Source organism: Gossypium hirsutum, chromosome A04, assembly GCF_007990345.1.
Source record: "Gossypium hirsutum isolate 1008001.06 chromosome A04, Gossypium_hirsutum_v2.1, whole genome shotgun sequence".
Lineage (NCBI taxonomy): Eukaryota > Viridiplantae > Streptophyta > Magnoliopsida > Malvales > Malvaceae > Gossypium > Gossypium hirsutum.
Window position 1 is genome coordinate 15,177,633 of NC_053427.1, and position 11,429 is coordinate 15,189,061.

An 11,429-nucleotide genomic window follows, 5' to 3' on the forward strand; every position below is an offset into this window, starting at 1 on the left:
TTTAACAGCTTCAACCTTTCTTCACTAAAATTTATTTATCTCATAGTAAAAAACTCAGATGATGTTCTGGTTTGTTTTTTTTAAAAGTAGACTCATCCAATATTCTAGGCATATAAATTATACCCCAAAATTATTTTTATATAATTTTTAACAATTTTTCCAAATCAGAACAGGGGATCTCGAATTCATTCAGACATTATCTCACAAGAATTCAAATATCACATAATATGGAATTCTTTTGCTTCCCCTGTTTGTTTTATGTGAAAATAGACTCAATAAAATTTAATTACATATTTTATTTGAAATTTAATTCAACTTCCACAATTTTTGGTAAATTTTCAAATTCATGCACTGCTGCTGTCCAACACTGTTTTACTACTAAAGTTCACTTTTGCACAATTTCACTTAATCCATTCCATTTTACCGAGGTTCACTCAAATATCGAGCATATTGCTCATAAATTTAAATAAACATATACTTGCAGTTGTTCATCACATAATCACTTTCACATTTATTTTCACTTAATTGATTTCCCGTTGAACTCATCGAATAATAACAGATACACAATTGCCTGTACATTTTCTCATTTCCACACTTGTAGCCGAAGCTATCTGGTACGCATAGTAGCCTGCACTTAGTACTACACATGCGACTAATTATCCGGTACACGTAGTAGCCTGCACTTAGTACTACACACGTGATCGAAGTTATCAGGTACGCATAGTAGCCTGCACTTAGTACTACACATGCGACCAACAATCTGGTACACGTAGTAGCCTGCACTTAGTGCTACACACGTGACCTCACAATAGCTCATTTGTATCGTTTCTATTCCGAAGGTTCAATCGGGAAATTCCTCACTTTTCAATATTTTATTAAATTGTTCGTAATCAATTTAAATTCATAATTTACATCAAATAACCATTTAATAGGCAGCCACATTTCATATGATATCAAAATATATTGACATAAAAAGAATCGATAGATTATTTATATACGAACTTACTCGAAGTGTCGATCTCACTATCCATAGTACCAATTGTCCATTCATAGTATAATAAGACACAACTCAAATAGCAAATCAGCTTTTAAGAATTTACATAGCATAAATCACATATTTCATATATCACTCATGTATCATCATTTTCTTGCATTCAATGTAACATTCTTTCATGTCATATTTCTACATCATAAACACCATTCCATCAACTTTTCCAATATATTAAATCATACAATATATGAAATAATAGTAAGAAATATAATTCAAACATAACATTGCATTATTATTATCATACGAACTTACCTCGATACAAAATATTAGCGATCGAGCCTATTCCTTGTAAACTTTGTTTTTCCCTCGATCACGACTTAAATCTCGTTTCTCTAGATCTATAATACCAAATTAATTTATTTAATACATACATTCATCAAAACAGCCTTTAATACGAACTTTTAAAAAATTACCATTTTGCCCCTAAACTTTTGCATAATTACTCTTTTGCCCCTAGGCTCGGGAATTAAACTTCATCTCTTATTCTTATGTTTTATGACATGCTGATCATTTTTCCCTTCTATGACAACATCAAATTCTCACTCTAACATGCACTTATGACTATTAGGTATTTTTACCGATTAAGCCCTTTTACTCGTTTTCACTTAAAACTGAGTAGCACAAGTTGTCTAACATAATTTAAAACCTCGTATTCTATCATAAAACACCAAAATACACAACTTTCACCTATGGGTATTTTTCCAAATACGAACCCTAGGTTTAATTATTGCTAGCATAAGCTTAATCAAGTTACCGGGATTACAAAAACGTAAAGAAATTGAAAAACGGGGCTAGAATGGACTTACTATTGAGCTTGGAAAGCTTGAAAACCCTAGCCATGGCTTCCCACATGCTAATTTCGGCCTCCATATGGAGAAGATGACCATTTTGTGTTATTTTTCTCATTTTATTTCATTTAATATACAAATGACCAAAATGCCCTTACTACTAAACTTTCAAAAAAATTCCATCCATGTCCAATTTTTGTCCACAAACTTAAAAATGGTCTAATTTCCATTTAAGGACCTTTGATTTAAAAACTCATAACAATTAAACACTTTTAACATGTAAAACTCAACTTTTGCACTTTTTACAATTTAGTCCTTTTGACGAAATTAAGTGCCCAAACGTCGAAATTTTTTTAATGAAATTTTCATGAAATCATTTCGTGAAATCGTAGACCATAAAAATATAATAAAAATGAAACTTTCCTCGTCGAATTTGTGATCCCGAAACCACTGTTCCGACTAAGCCTAAAATCAGGATGTTACAAGTCATTAGCAATAATATAAATTTTAAAAAGTCTTATGTAGATTATCTAGACTTGGTTTGGTATCATTTCTCTATTAAAAAATTATGTGTTCCTCTATTTTTTCATGATCCTTTCTTCTTTGATAAATAATAATCACTTTATAAACTATAGGTTACCTGTAGACAAACATAGATGTGCTAGTGTTTGGCTTGAATTGTAAAAGTGTTTTTGGAAGGGTTACTAAACTATCTTAGGGGGATAAGCTGATTTTTTTGGAGGGGTGATTGGCATGGCTTTAGTTAGGATGAAATTGTTAAGCTTTGATTTTAAAAGAGTTTAGGAGTCGAGGTAAAAGAAACAACCTTGTATAACTGAATTCTGCCATTGAATGAAAGTTTTTCAGTAATATGTTTGTTTTTTTATAAAATGTAACATCCATAGAAGTGTAGAGTTTTATATTGATACGGAAGTAATACTCGCCTTTTAGGATTTAAGAAAGAGACATTAGTTGCCTTTAGTTCAAGCTTGCTTCGATGTTGTTGTTGTTTATGAACATATGAGATACTCCAAAATGCTTTTGATAGAAAAGATGAGACGGTTCTAGTATTTGAGCAAGAGAGAAGATTTTGACACAAACTTACTTTAAAAGGTTTGGGAATAGTTTTTCTTTTTTGAAAAAATTGGTTTGGCAACTTCAAGAAGTAGTCTATCTTTTTAACCTTGCCACCTCATTTTCTTTAGGTATGTCAACACATAAACTTTGATACACTTTTCTTGATCCATTAAATTTCATCAAGTATAAAATAGAATTGAAGTAATCTTTGACATTATTTTATTGAAAAAAACTTTATCTTTTTTCTAAAATTTTGTTCAGATCAAGTTCTTGAAATTTTTGAAGATGATGATTGCCTTTGGTTTTTCTTTCAAGTATAAGAAAACATCAATAATGAAGCATACAAACAAGTAGTCAAGATATTTTAATCTCAAGAGAATCCCATATGTCACTATTAATCATTTCAAAAGGATGAGATATTTTTGTAGCCTTGCATTGAAACACTATTGCTAGAATTAAGTGACCCGAGTCCTTATTAAAATAAAATACAGTGGTAAAATAAAATAAAAGTAAAATCCATATAGAACTACACTTCTTTTATTTTATTTTAGAATAAAGTTTTTAAACCACATTAAACTTCATCTATTTAATATTGATTAGAATAAGGTGTTTCAATCTTACAACACTCATTCTATTAGAATATGGTTTTACAAGCCTATAAATAGACATAGTCTACTTCTTTTGTAATCATTTGAACTCGACATAGTAAATTATCTTCTCCTGTGCCCATGGTTTTTTCCGAAAGGGTTTCCACGTAAAAATCTATGTGTTCTTTATTTTTTCTTTCTCTTTTCTTTGCGATACATTGTCATTATCGATGTTCTATTTTTCCACAACTATTTTCTACATGAAAAATGTCTGAGATCAATCTTTTAAAATATTTGAAATTGGCATGGACCTTATATATAGTTCATAATATAATTCAAAAACTCCTCAAGATCAATGCCATAAAGAATGTTGGGATCAATCCTTTTAAATATTTGAAATTGGCATGGACATAACATATAGTTCATAACATAATTACATTATTATTGGTGGATCAAACAGGAAAAATTGGAGTTGACACACTTTTTGCAATCTGAGCTTATTCTCTAGGATTATTAAGATCGTAAAAAGAAGATATTTCTTAGCTTTGTCGACTATCCTTCCCAATTTCAAGTAACTTAATTCATAGTAATTCGGGGGAAAAATCATTGACACAATTGAAATCATTGGTGAGTTTGTGAACAAGCAAAATTTTCGCTAACCTCACCTTACAATTAGCATATTGGTAATAATTTTTGGTCCCATTGTTATCACTTTAGACATTGAACTATTAGTACCAAATCATGATATGTAGGTATTGAGTAGTGTATCTTTACTCATTGTATGACAATACATCTTGAGTTCACTATCAATGAGTTATGCTTTTGCATTTAGTTAAATAAAGTCATAAGAAAATAAACTATTTGCACAACAAAAACATGTTCCTATGGTATTTTAGATAGGACTTGGACAGGAGGATAATGCTTGATGGATGAAAATGTTCTCTAAATAAAATCATTTCTTTTTATTGAAAAGTGTGGTTTCAACAAATATTTTTTCCTATATTCTTCGTTAAGCTTGTTAGGCTTCCATCTAATTTATTTTCATAATTAAAAATTTCTTGAATATATAAAAGCATAGCTATAAGTTTATCACTAATCTTGCTTAATTCATAACAACAAACTCTTTATTTAAACAATAAACTACAAAATCGAAGTTTAATTGCTAAAAAGGAAAATGCTTATCTTTAGTCTTTAGTGATTAACTTCATTATTCTAAATCCCTAAAGAAAAAAAACTTACTGATAAACTTCTTTATTCTAAATAATAAGAATGAGGTATAATATTTATTGTTTAAATACAAAATTTTGAAATTACAACTAAGTTATAATTATATCAATAGCTCCAATAATCAAAATAAGAATCACAAATGAATAATTCATGATAAAACTCAAATTTTAATGGTAAGATCTTAGACTTTTTTTCTACCAATGGTCTAATGTTTTTATTTATTTTTGAGGGAAAGAATGTTGTATCGTAAATTCTTTTTAATGATTATCATAGTAGGAATAATATCATTGGCATAAACTTAGTATCCATAACTTTCATTAAAAAACAAGGTGGTTCATTTATTTATTTCTTTGTTTAATAAAAGAAGATTTTGCATTGATGATAAGTTCAACCGCATTACATTTATACTTGATACAAATATTAGATCCTATAAAGTCAATGACTGATGTAGGTTCACTAACAATTATGTGATAAAAGAAATGGCAAAAATGAAAGGATTTACTATCTTTTGAATCATTAGTATTTATGCCTTGGTGGATCTTTCTTGTTTAATTGCATTGGTCTCTACTTTAATTGTTGTCTAATTGCATTTTATGCTATGATGCCACTTGAACAGACTCGACATAATAAAGCAATTTCAAGGGACACATGGTCTCAACTTTTGGAGTTTTTTAATGTAAGTTCAAAGCACCTCTTAATATTCCTCTTTCCATATGCAATTTGAATAAATTGTATTCTATCATCAATGGTACAGTCTATTGAAAACTTTATACTACCAGATCACTATGTTGCTCTGACTTTTAAGATGAGTGATATACATATAGTTATGTTGTTTAACGTTCATGCTAATATCAGAAAATGATATAAACCTAAGAGAATAGATCATCAAAATTCAAAACCTATAATATGAAATACTAAAGAAAACTAGTCAAGGGTACTTGGATTCATTTTTCCTTCAAAAATTACCATTGAGATTAAGTAGATGCTTTTTCATTTTATCACCAACCAAGGCATGGATAAACATCACTTCTCTTTGATCCAAAAGAATTCCATCTTTGTCTCTCGTTGACTCCTCCCATTTTACCCTTTAATTTAGCAAACAAAAATGATTTTTCAATTAGAGAACAAACTATTGATTGTTTCAGAGGGAATATGATGTTTCGATGCACATTAAGGGAACATTTGAGTTTGAGCAATAGAACTTCTAAATAGGTTGTTATAGACAACATTTGCTTCATTTATTTGAAATGTATGTGTTTTCTTCTCTCTGTTTTTTTACTACTTACTCATATAAATGGCATATGTTTTCACAATATTGAAAAATACTACTTATAATTATCTTGTAGAAAGTAGATACTGGACTAGAAAATTATGATGCTGAAGGTGCTTGGCCCTATCTTATCGATGAATTCGTGGAATACTTGAACGAGAATGGCATCAATCATTCAAAGATGGAATGAAAGGAGTGTTGGTTTATATATTATTCAGGAATTTTTACAATCAATTGTTATATTAATTAATATGGGTTTAAAGTTGTAAATAAACTTAGTGTTCCATGAATTGTTTCTAATTAATTTGATTTTTACTAATTAATCGAGCTGATTATGAATGAAATTTTATGGTTTGTTCATTAAAAGAACAAAGCTCAAACTACACCTTCAATTATTGATGTTTATGAATTAAATTACTTAAAACTATTTTTATATTGTTTCTTTTTGGGTAATAATATAATTAAAATTATTAGTGTTTTATTTTATCTTTAATAATATAATAAATAATATTGCTAATTAACTATTATATATAAAACTAAAATATTTAATTATAGTTTATTCTTGAATAAATTTTTAATTTGTAACAAATATATATATATAAATTTGATATAAAAAAATAAATAAAGCTTTGGTTGAAATGGTAAAATAAAATATTAAAGACCATAGTGTCTTAGATTTGAATCTTATCATAAGTATATTTTTCTAGATTTTATATAAAAATATAAAAAGATTGGAGAACCCTTGTAGCTTATTTGTTCTTTTATAAAATGATTGTGTATTTAATAATTTTCTAACTAAGTTGAGACTCGGTTGATTGGTGATACTAATTTATTAAGGTATTTAAATGGGTTTTTTACCCAAATAATTAATTAGAAAAAATGTATAGAAAACAGAATAATTACGAAAATAGGCATTTGCTACAGTGTTCAGACAATGCCGCCTGACATATTGCCGGCGCCAAATTAAAATGTGATGATCTAAAAACTCCAAGGACCTTATATGTAAATTTTCCTTTCTAATTAGCAGCTGAAAATACCTTTGAAGGGTGCCGCCTAACAGTCCGGTGGCATCAAATTTTAAAAGGGTAAATTGCACCCTAAACCTTTTATTTATTATTCATTTTTATTCTCCTTTAATACCAAAAATAGATTGACCTCTTATCGATTAGTCTAAAATATTTTTCTACCAAAAAGTATTTTTGTAAGTAAGTCGATTCCAACTCGAAACAAATTTTATTTATTTTTCAAAAAATATTTTTATTGTTCAAATTATGTTTGACATAACAATTAACGGTTTATAGTAGTTTTCTTTTGTTCTCATTATATTTGGAAACTATAAATTTAACTAATAATTATAATTTATAAATAATAAGATTTTTCTAAAGCTTTTATAATTATAATTTTATATCGTGTCCGTAAATCAAATTGATAATAAAATTATAAATATTTTAAAATATATATAATTTATTTCCAGTTGGAATCGGCTTACTGACAATGCTACTTTTTGGTAGAAAAACTTTTTAGACTAATTGATAAGAGGCCAATCTATTTTTTGTGTTAAAAGAGGATAAAAATAATAATAAATAAGGGGGTTTAGGGTGCAATTTATCCTTTTAAAGTTTGGTGTTGTCATACTGTCAAGCGGCACCCTTTGAAGTATTTTTTCAGCACCTAATTAAAATGGGAAATTTGCATATAAGGTCCTTGGAGTTTTTAGATCTTCAAATTTTAGTCTGGTGCTGCCAATATGTCAGGTGGCACCGTCAAAACACTGTAACAAATGCCTATTTTCGTAATTATTTTGTTTTCTATACCTTTTTGTAAATAATTGTTTTTTATATTATTTGGGTAAAAAACCCTAGTTAAATAATAGTATAGATATAGATAATAAACGATATTTATAATTTATTAATTTATATAAAAAAACTAAAAACTATGTATAATTATTTATATCTTGAATAAATTTTTAATTATTAGATAATATTTTGGATTATAGATTTTATATAAATATATCTAAAATAAAAATCCTTGTAGTATATTTATTATTTTGGAAAATGATTGGATATTTAACAATTTCTTCGTCAGGTTGGGATCTAGTTGATGGGTAACGCTAACTTAATTTAATACTTAAATAATAGTATAAATAATAAATAATGTTTATATTATTTATGGAAAAAAGCATTCAATATTTTGGATTATATGTTCATTGATGCAGGTTTTCGAAACCTTCTTTTTTGCAAAAACGGGGTCGTCGACTTTGATTTTGAAAATGAAAACAAAAAAAGGGAGTCGCCACCAATCTTTTTTGTTTAGGTGTGATCGGATCACCTCGTAATTTGATTGTTTTAATAAAATATTTTGTTTTACTAAAATAGCGATTTTGGTCTACGAAATTCGAGAAAACGGGTTCGGGAGTCAGTTATGTACGAGGAAGGATTAACACCCTCGTAAAACCAAAATTGATACCTAATTGATTAATTAATGTCTTAATGCCGAAAGTTGTAAATCCATAAAGAATTTAAAAATACAATCCTCCTTCTTTATTAATGCTAATTTTACAAAAAGAAAATGTTTGATAAATCGAAGCGAGTGCTAGAGACCTTCTTGTCCCGAAGTAATAAAATGTCACATCCAGTACGTTAGGATACAACATTTTAAACCCTCGAGAATAAGCTTGTCTTTTGATTTTCAAAACTCATGCATTTTAATTTTAAAAGGATATTCGGTCATTTGGGTCAAAAGAGAAAAATCGAAACCTAGTACGTTAGGGCACGATCTCTCGAATTTCCAAATGTGAAATATTGCTCCCCTTTTTTATTTAAAGTCATGTATTTTGATTTGAAAGAATATTTGGCTTTTTTAGGATTAACGGAAAATCGAAACCCCATAAGTTAGGGTACGATTTCTTGAATTCCCAAAATATGAAATATTGCTTATTGTTAAAATTTTAATTTCACGAGTTTAGGTAAAAATATATAATATTTAAAATGATATACGAATGAAATGTAGTATTAGCGAAAGGCAATAATGAATACATTAACAAAACAATGCATAAGAATCATAAAATGTACACTATTTAACATTAACAAGAGCCATCAAGAGATAAATAAAATAGGCAACAACAATGATGATAGCAGCCATACACAACAAATAAAGAATAATGCTACTCAAATAATAGAGGCATAGAAACAACTACACAAATCAATACAAGTGAGAAATAATTTGTAAAATACCGAAAATAAAGAATCAAGTTAAAAGTAAAATAAAATTGAGGATATAATTTATAACAAAATATGTAAACAACTAATGATGGTAATAAAAGCAAGTAGAAATAAATAAAATGCATAATAAAAGAGAAATAAATCAATTTGAAATATTTAAAAAGCAAAGAACAATAGATAAATAGATAAATAATAAGTAAAATAATAAATGATAATAAAGATAAATTAAAAAAAGGGCCAAGAAGGGACAAAATTAAATGAGCGAAGACCAAATTGGAATTAAAATGAACTTGAGGGCCTAAATTAAAATAAAATGAATGTCTAAAGGATTAAAATGTAATTTAGAGGGATTTAAAAATAATAATATTAATAATGATGATGGTAATATTAATAATAATAATAACAAATACAAATAATAAATATTCTAAAGTTTGAAATTATTTTAAAAGATATAAATAAAATGAATGATAAAATGATAATAATAAGAGTAATGATATATAAAAATAAAATAAAATAAATATTATAAAAAAATAATATTAAATTATGTAATATAATAATAATAACTTAAATGTAAACACAAAATATATATATATAATAATGATAATAATAATAGTAATACAATAGTAATAATAATAATAATAATAATAACAAAAATAGTAATAATAATGGTAATAAAAATAATAGTAATAGTAATAATAATAATAATAATAATAAATGGTAATAATAATATTAATATTAATAATAAAAGCAAAATTATTTAATTTTAATAACAAAATAGCAAAATAACTAAAAAGGGACTAAATTGAATTTAAAACAGAAATTCGGGGCAAATCCAAAATAAATATAAAAAAAAGGACCAATTTGCATGCGCGAATAACAAGGAGGGACCAAAAGGAAAATTATTCCTCCCATCCAAAACGCACAGTTGTAGTAAGGACTAAATTGGAAATGTAATAAACTACTGGGCGAAAATTAAAAAAATAAAAACTTAATTGCAAAATAATAAAAAAGCGGAAGGGCTAAAAGCGCAATTAACCCTTTCGATTAAAAAACATGCGGATCCTAGGCTAGAGCGAGTTGGGTCAGACGGGCCATTAGTAAAACGATGCGGTTTTGGCACTTAAATGGCCTAGGTGAAACGACGCCATTTTACACACGGTATATAAGCCCAAAACTTTTTTTTAAACCTTCATTTTAACCCTTCTTCCAAAAAAACCCAGAAATTTTGCTCTCCCATTTTCTCTCTCAGCCTTATGTCTGGCCATGGATTCCGGTCGCCAGCCACTGCGCCCGCCGCCGGTCACCTACAGCGACGCCGCCGGTCATCTACAGCGACGCCGCCGTTCATGGTGGCTGGAGAAAGCCGAAACTTTCCCTTTTGTCCCTTCGACCCTCCTAAATCCAAATCTAGGCCCGAAACCTCGAAAAAAAAACAAACACCCAAAAACTTCTAGAAACCTCTCGGTTTCCAACCACCGATCCTTGGCGGTGGCTTCCTCAACTACTCACGGTGAAGAAAACCAGAACACTAGGTGAGTTCTCTTTTTTCTTTTATTATTTCACCTTTAAAATGAAAATAGAAAATAGAAAGAAAATACCAAAATATGAGAGAAATCAAAATAACAGATATCTAAAAAGAACACCTTTTGTTTTCGATTTCTTTGTGTTTCAAATCTCTGTATATATTTTTTTGTATTTGATATTTCGTATGTGTATATTACAATGTTTTGGTGGCCTTTATAGCCGAAAGAAGAATACAAAATTTCTTTCTTGGTGTGCTATTGTCTTGGCATTTGTTTACAGGTACAGAGGTATGGAGGCCGTACAGGCATGTCGACGTGGAGGCGCGAGTGACTGTGACACTGGAGGCTGCTGCGGCGCAAAACAGATGGGGCTAGGGTTTGTTTGGCTAAACCTAAGTTTAAGTTTTGGGCCATTAGGCCTGTTGCTATTGTTGGGCCTTATGTTTTATTATTTTTGGGTATTGGGTTGTTTTGTAACTTTTTGGGCTAGTAACTTTAGTTTGGGTTTGTATGGACTGGACTTATTTTATTTTGGTTTAGTCTCTGTTTTTTTTTTGTTTTTTAGTCTATGCCAAAATTGGCCTATTACACAGTTGAGAATATTATAGTCGAGCAAGTGATGATTGATCTTATGGCCGTTGAACGAGGACATTTGATATGATGAAAAGATGTCATTTTCCAAAGA

The 11,429-nt window shown here is 28.5% G+C and overlaps 2 protein-coding genes across 2 annotated transcripts in view; both read left to right on the plus strand.

Moving 5' to 3' along the window:
- LOC107947874 (DCN1-like protein 1) overlaps positions 1-6,366 on the plus strand; it is a 60,155-nt gene extending 53,789 nt beyond the window's left edge. The window contains exons 10-11 of the mRNA XM_041110993.1: positions 5,347-5,406; positions 6,077-6,366. Coding sequence (XP_040966927.1) covers positions 5,347-5,406; positions 6,077-6,190 — 174 coding nt within the window. The 3' untranslated portion in view covers positions 6,191-6,366. The remainder of the gene's footprint in view (positions 1-5,346; positions 5,407-6,076) is intronic.
- Positions 6,367-10,386: 4,020 nt separating this feature from the next.
- On the plus strand, positions 10,387-11,429 carry LOC107949303 (uncharacterized). Its single transcript, XM_016884022.2, has 2 exons — positions 10,387-10,753; positions 11,025-11,429. The coding sequence occupies exons 1-2, from the start codon at positions 10,485-10,487 to the stop codon at positions 11,350-11,352; spliced, it is 597 nt and encodes a 198-aa protein (XP_016739511.1). The 5' UTR covers positions 10,387-10,484; the 3' UTR covers positions 11,353-11,429.

Coding starts and splice junctions, on each gene's coding strand:
- LOC107949303 (XM_016884022.2), top strand. CDS start 10,485: ATGGATTCCGGTCGCCAGCCACTGCGCCCGCCGCCGGTCACCTACAGC. Junction 10,754..11,024: donor GAAGAAAACCAGAACACTAG/GTGAGTTCTCTT, acceptor ATTTGTTTACAG/GTACAGAGGTATGGAGGCCG.